At 36.6% G+C, this 19711-nt stretch overlaps 1 protein-coding gene across 2 annotated transcripts; it reads right to left on the bottom strand.

The window, feature by feature from the left end:
- Positions 1 to 1258: 1258 nt before the first annotated feature.
- actr3b (actin related protein 3B) lies at positions 1259 to 19450 on the bottom strand. 2 transcript variants are annotated; one of them, XM_051882353.1, is made up of 13 exons: positions 19286 to 19450; positions 19134 to 19185; positions 18311 to 18366; positions 17834 to 17958; positions 14151 to 14261; positions 13690 to 13785; positions 12217 to 12324; positions 11917 to 12060; positions 11320 to 11493; positions 11137 to 11229; positions 6629 to 6754; positions 4767 to 4850; positions 1259 to 4656 (listed from the first exon to the last, which is right to left on the bottom strand). In XM_051882353.1, exons 2-13 carry the CDS (start codon positions 19178 to 19180, stop codon positions 4561 to 4563), a joined length of 1260 nt encoding a protein of 419 aa, XP_051738313.1. In that variant the 5' UTR covers positions 19181 to 19185; positions 19286 to 19450; the 3' UTR covers positions 1259 to 4560. The 2 variants fall into 2 exon arrangements, with proteins under 2 accessions (XP_051738313.1, XP_051738314.1); XM_051882354.1 differs by lacking the exon at positions 6629 to 6754.
- Positions 19451 to 19711: the final 261 nt, after the last annotated feature.

The raw sequence follows: 19711 nt of genomic DNA, 5'->3' as shown, positions 1-19711 counted from the left end.
CAGAATATATTGTAACACCCTTATTAGAAATTAATGCTACTACAACATATTTAGGATTGGACTCTATAGATAACCATATTTGTTGTTGACCAGTTATTGGGGACATGCATTCATTCATGGTGGTCACCCAATGTCTAAGTGCGACAACCCTGTTACTTCATACCCACTTTTTATTTGTTTGTTTTTTTTGTTTTGTTTTTGGAAGCAGTAACGTTTTCAGAATGAATAAATGATAAAATGTAAAAAAAAAAAAAAAAAAACAAAGTGTGGAAATGTTCTGGCACAAATGGCCCAATGTCTTTGGAACCCAATGGTTAAAGCTAACACACAAATGGCTATTATAATAAAAGAGAGGACAGACAAACCTTCACTAAGGTTGTTGATTTATCCAGTTAAGAGCAGGTCAGGCTACACTCTATCTTATGAGAAACTGGTGTGTGCTCTAAAAAGGATGAAAAACATTCTAGAAATAAACATGAAAGATAAACATTTGAGAGCAATTCCACCTTAAAGACTTCTTTCTGAGGGTGCATTCACTATAAAGATCACAATCAATAGTTTTCTATTGACATGACAAAGTTCACTGTTCTTTCTGGCTGTGGCAAGTGATACCATGTTATCAATAAATAAATGGGTTAGTTCATCAGCTCTTAGTACAGAGATCAGCCTATGGTTATGCAGCTGTAGATAAGCTGTCACCTGGAGCCTTGTATCTGATCAAAGTCAGGTGAATCGGGTGAGCAGGGTATTAAGAGAAGCAAATGACTTAAGGTGTTAATGGAAGTTCATTGGAGGGGTTCCACTATAAAGGACAGTTTGTCCAATGGAAATATTCCATGGATGTTAAAGGTTTTAAACCTATTTTTTAAGAGCGTAGCAAAACGGTTAAAATGGTTACTAACCGAAGAGCCCTATACTGTTTAGTACCATTTTTCTTATGAGTTAATGAAATTACTGTACTTTGTGTGCTCCTATCTGAGATAATATGGGTTAATAACATTTATTATTATGTTATAATTGCTTTTGGTACAAATAAATGTTTCTTGTAATAAAATATGAAGAGTAAACCTTTATAGTCTGTGAATTATAAAAACAACAACAAAAAAGCTGACAGAATTTACATTTTTGGGTGAACTATTCCTTTAATAGAGCACCTATTCAAACTATAGGTTAAGCAGAGCAACCAAATGAGATGCAAAGGGGAGAAAAGACAGATCGATGGAGAGAGATGTGTAAAAAAAAAAAAAAAAAGCTTAGGAACTGTCAGAGAGAGAGGAGTTTTAATTCACATTAGCCTTAAACAGCAGATTTCTTTTCGGCAAACATGGTTGCTAAGGTATCGCGCTCAGTGCTTTTCACTGCAATGTGTTGAACTAACATACATAAATAGTGCACTGTGCAATTGAGGGATAAAATAAATTACATTTTCTTTTGGACAAAAATAATTTTATATATATTTTCACTTATATCAGCTATATATACTATATTCAGTAAGAATATACTGCACTGCTTCAAATTCATAGTTATGTTTACTGACTGCCCACAAATCCATTTTCACTTTAATAAAAATATAAACTAATTCTGAAGTATCCATCATATAATATAGAAAACTCTATGTATGTACAATTCAATGACATTCTACTTTTCATTCAATTACAGCTGATACGAAACAATCTCAGGCACCAGCATGCAAACAGATCACAGCAAAAATCTTTACTGCAAGGGAGTCCAATCCTGCCCCAACACACCTGCCTGGAAGGTTCTAACCTGTGTACGGAATTGTCCCCTGTACCTTTACATAGTGCACAATTTGAAGCGACAGCCACTTGTAGTGGCGTTCAAAACCATTATCGAGTGCGCTTATTCAATCATAATGTACCGCAATAATGAGTGTACAACCTATATGTACACTCAGCTGCTGGAAAATAGCCAATAGCTCAATGTCCAAATTCACTCACTTGTTTTCACTCCAAGTGGACTATATTTAGGAAATAGTGAATGAATGTATGTGGCATTTCAGATAAAGCTCTAGTAATCCTGAAGACTTTGATTAGCTGGTTCAGGTGTGTTTGAATAGGTTTGGAGCTAAACTCAGCATAGTATCCCTCCAGGAGCAGGATTGGACACCACTGCTTAAAGAAACAATGAATTAACATTCTGTCATTTACTCACTTCTTGTTGTTCAAACTATGAACATTCTTCCATGAAACACAAAAGCAAAAGTTTTGCGATATAGCTAATGAGCATCAAGCTCCAAAAAGGACAAAAAAATAAATAAAAAAGGCAAAAGAATATTATCAAATGATTATCTGTATTACTATGTAAATTTTCTGGGTCCAGAAGTGTAAAAAGTTTCATCTGGATCAGAATGATCTGGATTTAGAAATCCTGGTTTGCTATCCAGGATCCATCTTACTTTTGTGCTGGTTTTTCAAAGCAACATTGAATTGGATCAGCCTGATACTTGATTACCAAAACTGGATTTCCAGTGCTCTAAAATGGGACTACATATCACAAAGTAGGCTACTAGCTATGTAAAGAACATCAGGTAGAACACTCAGCGTTGGGTCACTTTTTTGATTAGAAGAGACAAAAAACAGCAAAATAAAAGTTGCATTTTCTTTTAAACAGTTATGCTGCATTCCATTTACCTGGAATGAGGGATGCAGGAGCTGAGAATGATGCCATACCCGAGTTGACTGTGTTAAAACGTCAGAAAAATAAGATGGAATACATAAAATGCTTTATTTTGCAAAGATAGTGCTGAAGTACCACTTCCACAGAGGTTGGATAGTACTGTGTGGACCACTGAGTTTACTGAGACACAGACAAATAGAAGTGCTAATAAACAATATTTTACTACTGGTTCACTACGATTGATAGGCTGAGCAGCCATGTCGGGATTGTTGCGCTTCCCCAGTGTTCCCCAGTCGCAAATTCTACTTGAGGGGATTTAAACTTGAGTAGGATCTAGTTAAAAGTTCCTACTGGGGCCGGTGAATTTCCCACGTCTGAGGACAAATGGAACAGACCATTAGACTCCTCTTCTGACCCAGATCTTTTGACTGGTTCAATACTAATGATCATCATAATTAATATAGTGATAGGCCTAAATGACAGTCAAAATTAAATGTTTTGACAGCTATAAATGTGTATAAATGCATTTAAATGCACCCTCATAATGTGATTATAATGAGATTTTGGCAATATTGTGATTAACGCGACGGCAGTGTAGGCAAACCCGGTGTTGTGCCGAAATTCGACTCCCTGCCAAATTATTACCCACCTCGTTAAAGTTGCCTAATCCTAACCCCTCGCCCACACCGAATACTAAACCTACCAATACTAGGGGGATAATAATTTGCCGGGGGTCAGTATTCGGCACAACACGGCATTGCGATGTTCATCACGGCGCTGAATAATATCCAGTACGTCCATAAAAATGTACTTTGAATTTGATGTGAGTAGATTAAAACAATGGCTGATAACTTGCATACTGTATGCCTATCTGAGTGTGGAATAACCATACTTATTAGCGAATAATCAGAGTAATGAAAATTGCATGTAAACTAGAGTGATAGTTCTGCTCGTGTCGTGTAAACATCTTACTGCGATTAAGACCTTACTCTGATTATGAGAAATAATCGCATTATTGGTGCACATGTAAACGTAGTCATACAAACACTGTAATATTTGACCAAGTTCTATTAAATTTTGAACCTGAATTCCATCCTGAATCCACCTTCTGCTGGGATCAGAATAACCCTGATTTTTTTGGATCAAAAGTATCTTACTGAAGGTTTGATGCAAATCAGAACCAAGATTGGATTGCATGATGTAATCTGAATTCAGAATCCTCTTTTTTTCTTTTGAACAACCCATTTTCAAGAATTGATCCAATCCATTAACCAAAATCTGACCAAATTTCTTTCCAACAACTGGGCCCTGATGTCATATGATAGCTTTGAGAGAAGAACAGAGCAAAATTTAACTCCTTATTCAGAAATTCAATTTAATATTATTATTATTTGATCTTAACAGCCGCTAGTCGCTAGCCGCTACTGCATGCTTTCATTATATGAAAAATAGCAGCCTGGACATTCTCCTAAACATCTCTTTTTGTGTTTCATAGAAGAAACTAAGTCATATGGGTCTGAAACAACACAACGATTTTTGTTCGAACTATTCCTTTAAAATACAAACAAAAAAACAGAAACTGAAATGAGTAGCAAAGTAAACAGACCCCACTGTATGGCTTCACCTGCGTAGCCTGCAGTCAATGTGCAATTCTTGAATTCCTCTTTTATGCTGTATTTAGAATATTGAACATTCAGCGCTTGCTATCAAAGCACAAGTCTCCAGATCCAATCCACATAATACCCTTGTGCCTGGCTTTGACATTTTCACTGATAAACAAAAAGCTTTGTTCTTTTCTATTCTAAGCTTGTCAAAGCCTGAATTATTCCTTTTCAAAGAGGAGTGGCAATCAAAGTGTAGTACGGGGAGGTGATAAATCGACTGAATTGATATCTAGGCTTACAGCGGGGTGCATAACCTGCACTAGGACATGATGCCAAAGACTGGGTTGTGACGACAGATTCTGGGTCCATATTCCTCGTAGTCCTTCTTAGAGTGGCAGACTTGGAAGAACTCGGGCTATAAAATGTTAAGAAAGGAACATTAATCAGTGGTTAGGTGATAAATATATTCAATACATACAGTAAAGAGATTGTGACATATAATGAAATATACTGTACGAGCATTACCGTAGAAGCCAACATGGATCCCCCAAACCACACGGCATATCGCTGCATGTGATGAGTTATTACCTGCACCTCCATGGGCTTGGGCTGGATGGAGAATGAAATGTATTCAAAGATTTGAGAATGTATTCAAGAATTTCTCTCACCTCATCAGCCATCTTATTTTTCCACAGGTATAGGCTGTTAAGATACATGCAGTGCTGCCTTAAGCGTTTTTGGCAGAACAACGTCTCTAAAACATATTAGGGAATACATAACAGATCTGCAATTTATGGAAGTTTATTATATCTTGCAATGTTAATAAGGTTATTAATGTGACTACATGTACAAATACCTGTTTTTATGTTCTTTTGGGACTGAATAATAAAAACATTTAAAAATTTTCTGTTTTATTCAGCATCCAATAAAAGGTACCAGACAAATACTTTAATTTATGCATTAAAACTTTTCTTTTTTGTTTTACCAGCTTATATGTATCTACATATGTACTCGTATAATATGTATATGGTATATTTAACATATTTCCACTCAAAATTTACAAACACTTGAAATGAAAAGCAAAGCTACATTTGAGGTAGTGAAGGGAATCCAAGTAAATGCATATACAATATTCTTTTAAATGCTTACATACTCTTTTAGGAATGTAAAAATATACTGTATGATGTTTTTACCACTCCTACCAAAATGGCTCTTACACCAGGCTTTAAATTTTGAGGCATTATAAGAGGCAGACACTGTTTTCAACTAAAAACCTTTCATGCGTTTTGGTTGTTCACTTACATGACTACGGCATTTTAGGGGCATGAAAACGCAAACTTTTGAAAACGTCTTTCAAAGTGCAAGTTTTCGAAAACTACAAAACTACAAAAACGTGAATTTGTGAAAACGATGACATTATGCGCATGCATATTATATGTTAAGTCTACAGGCACGTAGTGTTTTTACAAAGTGACACTGCCAACTACTGGCCTGGCATGCATAATACAGCTTTTTTAGTCGTTTTTGTGGATCTGTGTGAACTGGAATCGTTTTGATAATGTTGTCGCCTATACGTGAAAAATGCAAAGGAAAAACTTTTCCATTTTTAGTACATCGTTGTCGTGTAAACGTACCCTCGGTAAACGTATCGAGGGCATTTACACAACACCATTTTCAACTTAAAACTGAAAACTTTGTATGCATTTTGCCCATTCATTTACACAACAAAAGAGTTTTGGGGGCCTGAAAACGCAAACGTTTGAAAACGAGTTTCAAAGTGCACGTTTTTGGAAATGATACCCCTATCGTGTAAACTACAAAAACATGAATTTATGAAAATGGTGACGTTATGCGCATGCGTATTACGTATTCAGTCTGTAGGCGTGTAAAACTCAGGTCCAGGAGGGCCAATCCTAATTAAACACACCTGAACCAGCAAATTAAGGTCTTTAGGATTACTAGAAACTTCCAGGCAGGTGTTTTGGAGCTGGTTGGAGCTACACTCTGCCGGATAGTGGCCCTCCAGGAGCAGAGTTTGACATATGTGCTTTACAAAGTGACATCGCCACCTACTGGCCTGGCAGCAAAATACAGCGTTTTTAGTTGTGTTTGCGGATCTGTGTGAACAGGATCGTTTTGATAACGTCGTCGTCCATGCATGAAAAACACTAAGGAAAAACATAACATTTTTACTACGTCATTGTCATGTAAACGTACCCTAAGAACCTTTTGGAACAGCCTTTGCATCAGCAAAACCCATGACGCCTTAAAATGCTGCCTCTGTAGCCAGCACACTACGTTCTAAAACAGAACAAGTATCCAAAACGCACTACAACACATGATGAATGTGAGAGTGGGGTAAGAAATAAACAATAATGTGATCAGACCTTTATTCTGCCGCCACTGAGCTCCTCACTCATTCTGAGTCTGGCATCCACCACACGCTTCAGGTCCCGCTGCAGCCTGCGGCCAAAATCCCGAAACATGGTGGAGCCACCTGACAGAACTATGTTCTAATGCACACAAACACACAAACACTTCTAAAATATCTGTGTTTTCATTATGTTCCCCCCCACCCCCACCACAAATTTGCTTCTGTTTGAATGGATTCATTATGACAAAGACAAAGCATTACTGCTCTACTACTGCTGAGCAAAACAATTTAAATAAAAATTAAATCAAAATAAAATCCACAGCAGTAAAGAAATTAAATCACTGAAATGAAAAGAAACATCTTTGGTAATAGTTAATTATTCCAAGAAATGCAATACTGTGGAAACAAGTAATAATTCAGATTTTGTCCACTTATAAATCTCCCAGTGATCAGAATGTGTTTTAATCATAATAAAAAATAAATAAATAAATAAATTGCATTTTCACTTACACTTCTGCAATAAACTACTGCTACAATTTCAGCAAAGGCCAGCAGAGTTGCATGCTGGGAATAAATGACCATGGGCTGACTGAGGTCAGCTTATAACAGGGTATCTGCAGGAGATGTGTGTTTCATTACAGGGCTGAGGGTTCAATCCTTACTTAACAAACTTGAGGAGAGCTATCCTGCTATTTGGATTAGGACAAGCTGGTTCCTTATCTAGGGAAAATGATAGGGAAAAGCTTCCATCTTTACTGATGAGTTTAAAAAGTTGAAAGACCGTGATAGTGGCACCTTTCACTGGGGTAAACAGCTTTTAAACTACAGTACAATGCAGACCAGAAACTGGTAAAATACATGCACTTTCATTTCCCCTCTATTCTTTAGTGATATCAAAAACACAAATGTTTCATAATTCATTTTATTCATAATTCATTTCTCTACCTGAAGACTTAACCCCCCCTGCGGTGTATAATCAAATAATGTCACATTTACACTGCAAAAATGCACAGAAGTGCTTCTGAAGTGGCATTTAGGTGTCTTTACAATTTAATGCTGCTCAGAGGTGGAATACTGCATACTTTTATACTAGTTTCAGTCAGAGAAGGCATAATTTAGTCTGCCTTTTATGTGACATTATGTTACACTGAATTTTGAGCAGTCACATGACAGACTTTACAGTTTGTTTAAATTTTGTGAGGTCCTTTGCATTACCCGCTCATGTCTATCTATGCCTAAAGTTGTGTAAAACAATCATTTCAGGGCCACTGCAAGATGTACATATTAAGTAAATATGTAAATATTTTTACTCTGATTTGATGAAAGCCTGACATTGACTTTGAGCAGCTTTTACATGTTCACAGATTTGAATGGTAGATATCTACAAAATAAACCCATGTACTCAGTCCTACATCAAGTATGAACATGTGTCATGCCTAGGAAAGAAGACTCAGCCAATAATAGAAGTTATGGGGCGGAGCAACACTTGTTTTCCCGCCATATTCATTGCCCCACCCCATTCTGCATGCAACCCTGCATTCGATATTGCATATTTCCCTACTACTGTATATACTGTAGTAGGTGAGAAACAGTTAATGAAAAGATTAGTACATTCGAATGCACAGTAACACATTAGGTGAAAGTACTCAAATGACTACTTTAATACAATTACTACTTCAGGCGAGATTCTACTTTTTTAGCGGTCGTGAAGTAATTACTTTTTCAAAAGAATTTGCCATTTCAGACGCAGCCTAGATCTTTCTCCTCCAAACAACTCTTCAATTTTCACCATCCAATAAATTTTTTGATAAATAAAATCACATCGTTTATCATTGAATGCCATACAGAAGTAAAATTTGTTGCAAACAAAACTGGTTGCAAACAACATTTCACATTGACTTTATTCTATAGCCGTCCTAAACAATAAAAAAACAATTGAAAAACTCCCTTGCATGCTGGGAGAAATATTTGTATATTTAAGTTTTAAAAAAGCTAGTTAGTTGTTATTGTACATGTGAGCATTATGGCTACTGTAGTTCTTTTGTAACTCTGTTGTAAAAGTAAACCTTAAGCCCACTCCAATATTTGTTTTAAAAATTTCAAAATACTGATGATAAATGAAAATAAATTCATCTTGCAGGTTGGGTCGCCATAAGTTTTGCAATTGTCAGAACAATCGATGAGCAAGTTTTCGTAGCATAGCCTAAATGTCACTACATGCAATCTAAGTTCAGGAGATAAACATTTGTTCACAGCAAAAAAAAAAAAAAAAAAAATAGCACTTCCAAAATGAAATAGGCCTACATGCCAAACAGAGCTTTCATTATGGAGGAGAGACAGCCTCAGTTAGCTGGCACTAACGCAAAAGTAACTTAATAATAAAAAATAAAACTGCAAAAATATAAAAAGTTACTTTTTACAACAAGTAAAACAATATTGTAATACATTACTTTAAGAAGTAACATTCCCTAACACAAATGGCTATTTCCAGAGATAACCCTAGATGAACCAATCGCTGCTCAGAGGCCTTTGTTGATCAGTTTGCTTTTGCTGGCAAGATTTTTTTACAGCTCAAGAAATGGTGGCAGGAAAAGAAAATAAAACTAAAAGAACATCAAAGCACTTTCCATTCAAAGTTCAATTCCTTCAATATAGTCCACAGTGAAGCTTCTTTCATAGGCAAATGAATAAGAATCATTTCCGTGCACTGTGATGTAGATGTGCACTAATTATAAGTGTGCATAATTGAATTTTTCAAGACACTATTTATTCAGTCAGGCTCAGAGTTGTGAGATATAGAAATGGATACTGAGGTTATTTTAGAGCTGTTCAGTCCCATTTGCAGGGATCAGTTAAAGCTCTCTCTGTTCTAGACAATTTGGAGTACACAGTGAATACACACTGACCCCTGTTGGACAAATAAAAGAACTGATCCTACTATGAAAACTAACCATGTAACACAAACTGCAATATACATTCAGAGGTGAGACTGAACAAAGTGCACTTTAATGAAATGCAAGAATGACTGTAACTTTCTTTGAATGAAGTGACTTTCTTTTACAGATATGGGTGTGTGCTGATTAACCTGTTTTATTAATTAAACAATATAGACAGCATAAAGGGGAAGAAAAATTTTGAAAAACAAACAGAACAAATTGTAACACTCAGTATCGTGACTGTAGGAAAGAACAAAAGGGCAGCACATGGCCACAATGCTCTCAAACTATATTTCCTGATAGACAAACAAAGTTTCTACTATTTCTGTTTCCATCAGGTAGTGGCAGTATGCTGTTCTTTTGTTCTTTTTTTGAAGTGCGCTGTCCTTTCATTCTTTTTGTTTTCTTTTTGGACATGCACCTGCTCTAAAGTTTTTTGGATGCACACACAACACTGAACTGAAAAACTTTTTAGCGTGATTTATACTAAAGATACCACAGAGAGAGAAACACTTTGAAAGATCACATTTTTATATCATATCATAAATATGGAGTCTATACTTATGGAAGACTGTTTCTGCCATGGAATAGAAAAAGCAACTCACAATTCTGACTTTTTTCCCCTTAGAATTGCAAGTTTATATATCGCAATTCAGAGAAAAAAGTCAGTTTATAGTTTATATCTCGCAATTCAGACTTTATAGCTCGCAATTGCGAGTTCTGACTATTTTCATAGAATTGTGAGAAAAATACTATGTCCATGGCTGGCCTAAATTATCTCCAGTTATCTTGTGCAAATGTATTCTCTCATTCACTCAATCACTAATGACTTCACTCACTCAGCTATGCTCTTGTCATTTCCTTTAATGTAATGCAAATTTACCAGTGCTCAGTGGAGTTTTAAGCCAAAAAATCTTGAATAATCAAATAAACGTGAACAAGTAAATGTACCCTCCTCTTGTAGTAAAATCCAGTGCATCTATTCTGGCATTAGTTCACCCAAAAATGAAAATTCTGTTATTATTTACATACCCTCATGTTGTTCCAAAACTATATGACCTTCTTTCTTCTTTGGAACATAAAAGAAGATATTTGAGATTTTTTTTTTGTTTGTTTTCATACAATGAAAATCAATGGTTATCAAAACAGTTTAGTTACCAACATTCTTCAAAATATCTTCTTTTGTGTTCCACAAAGAAGAAATGCATAAATAATCTCATTTGAGCAAAGAGTGGAATACCATGTTTGGACATTGCTAGAACTGTCTGTACTGTTAACCTATTAGAACCTGTACAAATCATGTCATCTGATTTCCCATATGCTTTATAAGTACTACATTTTCTGTATCCTAAGTTAGTTCAAGGCTGGATCCTCTTACTCATTTCTACAACCTTTGGAAGTGTGGAGAACGTTGTCTTCAGTTAACTCTGTCAACTGATTGAACGTCAGCTTTGACTCCAGGTTTTTTATTGAGAATATCGATTCCTCAATAAGACTCACTATCAAATAATAACATTTTCATGATATTATATAAAATGATATTAAAGAGAACCACTAGAATTGCATGATAATAATGGTATTTTACCTTGTAAAGTGGTCTTCTGACATCTATAGGGCAGTTCTGAATGACTTCATCCACTACATCTGAGATGGGCTGCAAGAAGTCTGGGTTGGCAAACTGCAGAGTGAAAAGACCTTTTACTACACAGTTTCCAAAGGTCATTCTGGGTATACATGTTGAATAATTCAGAAAGAGTGGTCTTTCTACCTCAGGGTGAAAAAATATCTCTGGTCCCAGAAAACGCTCATATCCGACATCTATTAGAAATTCATTTTTGTTGATAGCATTGATTCCCTTGTATTTTTTTATCCATTTGCCAGGGTCCATGTCATATTTTGTGAATTCCTTCACTATGTCTGGACAGATGTAGCAATACCTTTCCTAAAAACAAACAAACAAACAAAAAAAAGGATAAGGAGTACAAAAGTCATATTAGATATTATTATGATAGAGCAAGCGTGACTGATTTCAGAGAAAATTCAGCGTGACTGATTCAGAGAAATAGGAGGCTTAATAAGGGATAATGCACAGTTTGCTGGCTATTATCATAAAATTAACCCAGGCAAGGTAATCAGAACCTCTGCACAAACTGTACATTGGAGAGTCATATTGGACATGAAATATTGATTTGAGTTTAAATGAGTTAATCTTATTTGTAGATTAGGAGAAAACAGTAGACAAACGCAGAATATAAGTTTACTGGTCATTATACAAAAATATTTGACCACTCAATGTCACAACTGACCAATCAAAATGGAAGTACTATATGGCAGAGAGAGGAATATCATTCCTGCTGTTACCCACTTTAACAGCTTTCGCGGTCTCCAGTGACTGCTCTGGAGGAATGCCGATCTCTCTGTCTCTCAGCAGCTGCTGAATGAAGTAGGTGATGTCTCTACCCGCTATAGGGATGTGCTTTATACAGCTGCCAATCACATAACCTTCTGCCTAAAAGATAAAAGGAAACAGAAATCAGCCATTTTTGTTGTGGAAAGCTCCAGCAGCATTTGTTTGCAGATGCCACTTGATCTAACGAAAAGAAATTTTTGGCTTATATATTACTTTTTGATGGCATTGTAATGTATGTATATCTGTGTTGATTACCACTGGTATGGCATGAGTAACCCCATCACCGCTATCAATCACGATTCCTGTTAGGGTTCGTTCTCCAACCTGTCTTGAAGTCCATGATGCTGCCAATGCCAAAACAGCCTGAAACAAATGGCCACATAGATAAATTTGTTGTCATTTCCAACATATTCCATGCAGAATACAAGACTGTGTCCAAACTGAATGGTCCCTAAGTTTACCTTGGACACACACACAGATCAATGGGCAGCCATTTTGCTGTGGCGCCCAGTGAGTGATTGGGGGTTAGGTGCCTTGCTCAAGGGCACCTTAGTCATTTTCTGACAGTATTGAGAATAGAAACCGCAACCTTCAGGTTACCAGTTACTTCAGGTTACCAAACCCTCTTTTGCCATTAAAAAATTACTGTGTTTTGTTCAGTTCATTTGTCTGTTCTTGTCTGAGGGTGTTTACACAACAATGATGTACTAAAAATGGAAAAGTGTTTCCTTTGCTTTTTTCGCACACAGATGATAACATTGTCAAAATGATCTCCATTCACAAGGATCCACAAATTCGCATTTTTGTAGTTTACACAGAGATGATAACGGTATTGTTTTCAAAAAACGAAACCCAAAGCTGGCCGCCAAAACACTGTTATCGTGTAACGGCCAAAACGCATTAAAAAATTTCCATTTTTAGTTGAAAATGGTGTTGTGTAAAGAGCCCCTGATTTAGGCTACCGGTTGTTCTGTTCCAGTTTATCTAGTTTTATTTTGTTTCTTTGAGTTTCCGTTTAATAAATCATTACTGCTGTGAATAGATCCAGCTCTTTTCCTTTATTTTTGCAACTGCCGCTGACAGAAAAACAGACCATACAAATGGATCTAGTGGCAGTTCATATCCTCTTCCTCTCCCAGGGGGACTGCTCCCTTGAGAGAGACACAGAGGTACACTACGATGATGACAGCCTCTGTGTGTTTTTCTGGGCAGGCCTCAGTGCTTCGGGGACTGAGTCCTGGTTCACTGCGGATTCCCCTTTACCATTGGCGAGATGGAGGAGGATCATCTAACCACAGTCCACTCCGTGGACCTTGTGCCACCCACCGTCACTGTCCCAATGGACATAAAGCCAGAGCCCACCGCAGACACAGATCCTGAGCCATATATCACCCCGGGAACCCGAGCCTAACACATCTGACCAGGTGTGTAGCCAGCAACATCATATGTCACCAAGGAAATACTGGTGGAATATGACTCTGCCTGTTTTAAGTCGGCCAGTAGAGCCATTCACACAACCCTAAAAAATTATTCACAAAATTTCAGAAATAAATAGTTTAACTGGTGTTTAAAGCAGTTTAAAAATCGAGTGTGGATCAAATTGACCCGCAACAAAACAGGAGAGTTACATTTTATTTAAATGCTAATTAATTGACAAGCTTTTACATTACATATTATTGCTATTTCAAACACAATTTTCAAGCACAATATTTAAACATAAAAGTTTACCTGAACAGCTATATACAGCCCTGGGACGTTGAACGTTTCAAACATGATCTCCGCTAAGTATTCCCGGTTCTCAGGAGTATTTAGAGGAGGCTCTGTCTAAGGAGAAAATATAGCACTGCAACATCAGGATAAACAGACACAAAAGGCCTGTTGAATACATTAAATGTGGTCTTTTGTAATGCAAAATAAAAGTGCATAAAAAGTGTTTTGTCATCATCAAATGGAGCAGTAAGACAAAGGCACACATGCAAAAGACACACTGGAAACATCTGGTTTGTAACATAAAAACTGCATAATCTATCATTATGCAAACAATAAATATTTCATTTGGTAGCTTTAATTATGTATGTGCTTCCTCTGTTTCTCAGTGAGAAGAATCTGTTTCACAAATCACTTCAAATCACTGTGCCAAACTCTTCTTAATCTCATCTTTAAGATCTATGAATGTACAGTCGACATACCATCAGGAAGTTGTGGTCCTCCGGCTCAGCTCGGAGATATTTAAATATGATCTGCTCCATGAACTTTTCCATGAGGTCCCAATCCTCAACAATACCATGTCTGATGGGCCACTAATGTATACAGAGAAAAAGAACATTACATAAATTCTTCACCACTCTAGTCTTAGATAAATCATGTTGTCTGTTGTCGCCGTACTAGTAGACTTATAGACCTTTTTTGGCAAGTGTGAGAGATACATTTTATTTTCACACATTTTAAGTCTCACCTCTGGTGAAGATAGCTCAATCACAGTGGCTTGCGAGTACTTTATTACCAGATAATGTTTTTTTTTATAAGAAATTTCAGTAGCAGGTTTCTAATTTTAGGATTTTTCTGTGGCCTTTTGATCTGTGTTCTCCAACTTCACACTTCAGTTTTTTTTTTTTTTTTTTTTTAAAAAAAAAAAAAAAACATTCTCTTGCAGGATCTTCAAGTAGTTTACATCATCCATTCTTCCTTCTATTGTAAAAAAGATACCCTGTCCTTGATGTATGATGCTACCACCCTTGTGAAAAAGAAGTGTGCTTAATTGTACTGTATGTACATTTGTAGTGTGCTTCAAATTTCAAGCACATTGTTAAAATGGTTCATGCAGATAATTTAACATTATAATGGAATAAAAGACCACTTAAAGAGAGTACACTTTCATGACTATGTTTCTTAACACACTTAAATACACTTTTAAAGTGATTTACTTTAAATAACATTTTAAATCATTAATAATCTTTTGCCGTGCTTTAAAGAATTACACTCATTTGATGTGTTGACTAACATATATTACTAAAGCACATGTAAAGTACTTATAATTTTAACTCTACTGTTAAATATTACATTTGACGTTAATTCATTTTTAATGTACTAAATTTCAATGTCATCATACTTTTAAAAAGTATGCTGAAGTGTACTTCTTTTTCACAAGGGACCACCAAACTCTACAGCTGGTATGGTGGGTTCTTATGGTTGACAGTGTCAAATTCTCATCGAACAAGATTTTAAAAAGCTCTATCACAAAATCTCTTCTCACACTGCAAGCTGAGCAATGGTTTCTTTGTGCTTGTCTTCTATATAGCTCAGTATTATGTCAAGCTCTTGATACGGTTGACCGGTGCCCCTTCACTCTGTTCTGTTATTGAACCCTGTAACTCCTTCAAAGTAATCATTCACCTCTCAAGTCTCCTTGTTCAAGCCGGGTTTTAAAACCTTTTCAAGGCAGTGTCTAGTAGTAGTTGGATGTAGCTTTACACTTCCTGATAATCACTGCTGCCATTGGCATTTTCAAACACTTTTGTACATTTAATGAAATTGGTGGACATTTTTTTTTTCTATACTGATGTATTTCCAGTTTAAACAGGAAGTTTAGCATAACATAATAAAGTGATCGTGCCCATCTGTTTTGCTACTTGCAAGGCAGTTACTCATTTTATACTCAAAAACTGTACATCTAAAGACTGTTTTTAAGATTACACTAGTATTTAGATGGCCTCAAGATGGACACATGGACTAAAAGCAATAATATTGTGATTTGATGGGGTTTTTAAGTATGTAATAGGCAGGGCTTGACACCCACCAAATGCAGGTGGATTTCAGCAGTGGCGTGTAACGCAGTTACTCTTAACTGATTTTTATATATAATATACATTTTTCAGTCGTAATCTTTTAAAAAGGCATCTAAAATAATAAACTGAGTGCAATACATGCGATACATATCGATACTGAAATATCTAAAAACACTTCAAATACTAATTTTCCACAGAATAGATACACGATAGGCGCACTTTCTTGCGCTCTCATCTCTCCGACAGCAAGTTGACATGCAAACCCGCCTCCCCTCACTCACTCCTTTCTTTGCTCCGGATGAATATTGTTGGTGTTACAGGGCTTGAATTTCGGTGTGGGATTGCGCATAATTTTACTCATTCCTACAGATTTTGTGCTCACAGCCTCACACCCAAAGTGCGTGCACATAAAGCTGTCTCTCAGTACTAAATTGAGTTCTTTTTGCTTGAGCTCAAACAGTCAAATACACACAAAATAATGTCAAAATGCCAGTCTTGGCGAGTATTCACGTAAACATGGTCAATTATGTTTTAATATGTGAATGTAAACAGTTGAGAAAGAAAACGCATGTGTAACAGTATAATGAATCCATGCATCAAGTCTTAAAGTGACAGCAGCCTAATATACCTGCTGCCAAATTATGAGATAATATTAAAAATATCTACAGTTTTTCCCCTATGGTATCGATGTCAAAATTGTGGCCAGTGAAAATGCTATGTGACTAGTAACTTTAGAAAACCACTAGCCACAGTGTCTGGTAAGCAAAAAAGTTGATGTCAAGCCCTAGTAATAGGTAAACATTATCATTTACATCTGTGTTTGCATACGTCCTGACCTAAAGGTCACATTTACTGTTGCTTGGGAAATCCAGTCATTTCAATAGGAACCTCTAATGAAGTTTCATGTGAGGGCAAAAAAGTTCCCCACGCAGATTAAATACACGCCCCACTCATGTTCAAGACTTAAGTTGGTCATGCGATTTCACCACACTGACCAATAGAAAGCTGCTTGTTTTTAAAGTAACTTCTGTGCAAGTTGTGCTTCATACATCTCATCGCTATTTACAATGGACCTTTTTTGATTTTGAAATTTTGCTGAAAAGTGACCACATCTTTAAGGATTAGTTCACTTCAGGATTAAAATTTGTCATCCAATATGTTTATGTCTTTCTTTCTTCAGTCGAAAATAAATTAAGGTTTTTGAGGAAAACATTCCAGGGTTTTTCCTCCATATAGTGGACTTCAGTAGGGTACAACTGGTTGAAGGTCCAAATTGCAGTTCCAATGCAGTTTCAAAGTGCTCTACACGATCCCAGCCGAGAAATAAGGGTCTTGTCTAGTGAAACTATCGGTCATTTTCTAAAAAAAATAAAAATGTATATACTTAACCACAAATGCTCATCTTGCACTGCTCTGCGATGCGCCACGCATTACGCAATCACGTTGGAAAGGTCACGCATGACGTAGGCGGAAGTACCGATCCAGTGTCTACAAATCGAACGTGCAAAGACTAAGTCAAACACCCTTTACAAAAAAAGGTAAAACAATGATGTCGAACGATTTTGAAGTTGGATGTGAAAATGAGATGGAGTTTTTCACCCTACCGTGGTACTTCCGTCTACGTCACACCTGACTTTTCCAACGTGATTACATAATGCGTGGCGCATCGCAGAGCTAGTGCAAGACAAGCATTTGTGGTTAAAAAGTATATAATTTTTTTTTTTTTTTTTTTTTTTAGAAAATGACAGATCGTTTCGCTAGATAATACCCTTATTCTTCGGCTGGGATGTGTAGCGCTCTGCATTGAAACTGCAATTTGGACCTTCAACCCGTTGTACCCCAGTGAAGTCCACTATATGGAGAAAAATCCTGGAATGTTTTGCTCAAAAACCTTAATTTCTTTTCAACTAAAGAAAGAAAGACTTAAACATCTTGGATAACATGGGGGTGAGTAAATAATCAGAACATTTTAATTCTGAAGTGAACTAAACCTTTGAGCCTCAAAAATATGCTTATAAACGTCCTGAAGTAGACTGTACTGTCTATAGGCCTAAATCAACAGATTGGTACATATCCCAACTGATCACCTTGGTTGCATAATTTGGCTTATCAATGGCTTCATCTCCGATGAAGAAATCGAGGTCATCCACTCCTTTCATGAGACGTCGCTGTGCCTGATCTCCAACACTGGCTGACTCTCTGATCGCAATACCTGCAGTGACAACACTACAATCAGCTTACTGTAGCGCTGTAAAGTCACAAAGCACAATCATATAAAGTAATTTGATATTGGACAGTATCCTTTGACAAAAGCAACACAATCAATAAGTGTTATGAAAGGATGTGTGTTGTTAACAGGCTCAGAGCCTACAGTACATTGAGGTTACAGCAGTGGTGAATTGAGAGTTTTATAATAGCTTAAAATAGTGGTTCCCTAAGGCAGTTTTTAATTAAATTCGTGATCCAAATATGATATCCTGGATTTGAGTGCTGGACATGCAGTATTAGTCTTCTCTGATCTGCCCTGCTGCGCATTTAACAACTTAAACTGGCAGGCAGCTCACAGGATGGCATGATGAACTGGGGCTCCGTGTTTCCTGCATAACCAATCTTGGTGTACCTAAAGAGGAAGAACAGTAAATGATCATCCTGAATGAGATGAATGAACCTGTACGGTCTATTTGTTTATAATTTTTCAATCAGTATTTCCAGTGAGTACACGGTCTGCCCATTTATCAAATAGCAGCTGTGGAAGTTTATTATACAGCTTTAATGCACCTGATTAATGTCTTGACATGGCAGCCAATTAAATCAAGACCAACATATTATATATGAAAACATAGATCATAACGAAAACCATATTGCTTCCTATACACTCAGAGCCTCTTTATTTTTTAGATGCAGATATTAGATGTTTACATCAAAATACTCTTAATCCTGCATTAGTTTTTACTAGTGCTTAAAGTCTAAATTCATCAGACAGCTCAGACCAGATATAAAAATATGTCAATGTATAGCATTTATATACAACCCACATCCCATTTCACATATCCCTCATTCAAATTTGTGAACTGATCCTCCTGATCCAAATCATAACAGATTACAACCCCCCCAGAAGCATTTTAAAGAGATTTAGGAATTATAGCCTGTAGAATTTGGTATGTTTTCTACCTAAAAAAACAAACAAAACATTGCAATCATACAATGATATGTGTTACATATCACACAGAGAGTAATAAAATGCAAAGTAATGATACTAAGGCAAAGCACTTAGTTAATTTATAGTCTGCAAAAGCAAATACATACAATATTTGACTTAATTTTTTAGGTCCAGCAGAAACTGGAGGAGTATGAATGTTGTCGGTGTGTGACAGTAAACAAACTCACCCTGTCCCGCAGTCAATCACGCATGGAGGGGGCCGCACTGCCATCATCAGCACTAGATACAATCACACAAACACATTCGCATGTCACAACAAAAACGACGTCATCTACATTGAAACCATGTGTCGTTTACAGTGCTGTCAGGTGTAGGCTACCTTTACTGCGGTGTATATTGTCCCTTGATTATGGCTTGCACCGTTATTTTTCGCGACTACTTCCCGAGTCAAAGGGAAGGCAAAAAATAGAAACATGCTGAATCCACTCGCGCTGCCTCATCATGATCCACAGGGCTGACAGCGAAATTACGAATCCTACTATGGTAAAGGCTGGTTTATTAATATTTATCATGAGCCAAGCCTTCGCCAGTACACGTTCTCTACTGGAAGGCTACTAAGGAACGTCAAAATGGCGTAATTAATATTCATGACCTAAATCTTTTGCCATAGTAGGCTCTGTAATTTCACTAGCTGGCAAAGTTCCTGTAAACAGACCGCAGAGCGCGTGGCGCATTATCATTGTTTACTTTCTTAACCTCTTACTTAAGAGTGCAGTTTATTCCGATACAGCTTTAATGGCAGACG

Source organism: Ctenopharyngodon idella, chromosome 23 (assembly GCF_019924925.1).
Source record: "Ctenopharyngodon idella isolate HZGC_01 chromosome 23, HZGC01, whole genome shotgun sequence".
Lineage (NCBI taxonomy): Eukaryota > Metazoa > Chordata > Actinopteri > Cypriniformes > Xenocyprididae > Ctenopharyngodon > Ctenopharyngodon idella.
Note: the sequence above shows the minus strand (reverse complement) of the source record. Positions and strands in the feature narration are given on the sequence as shown.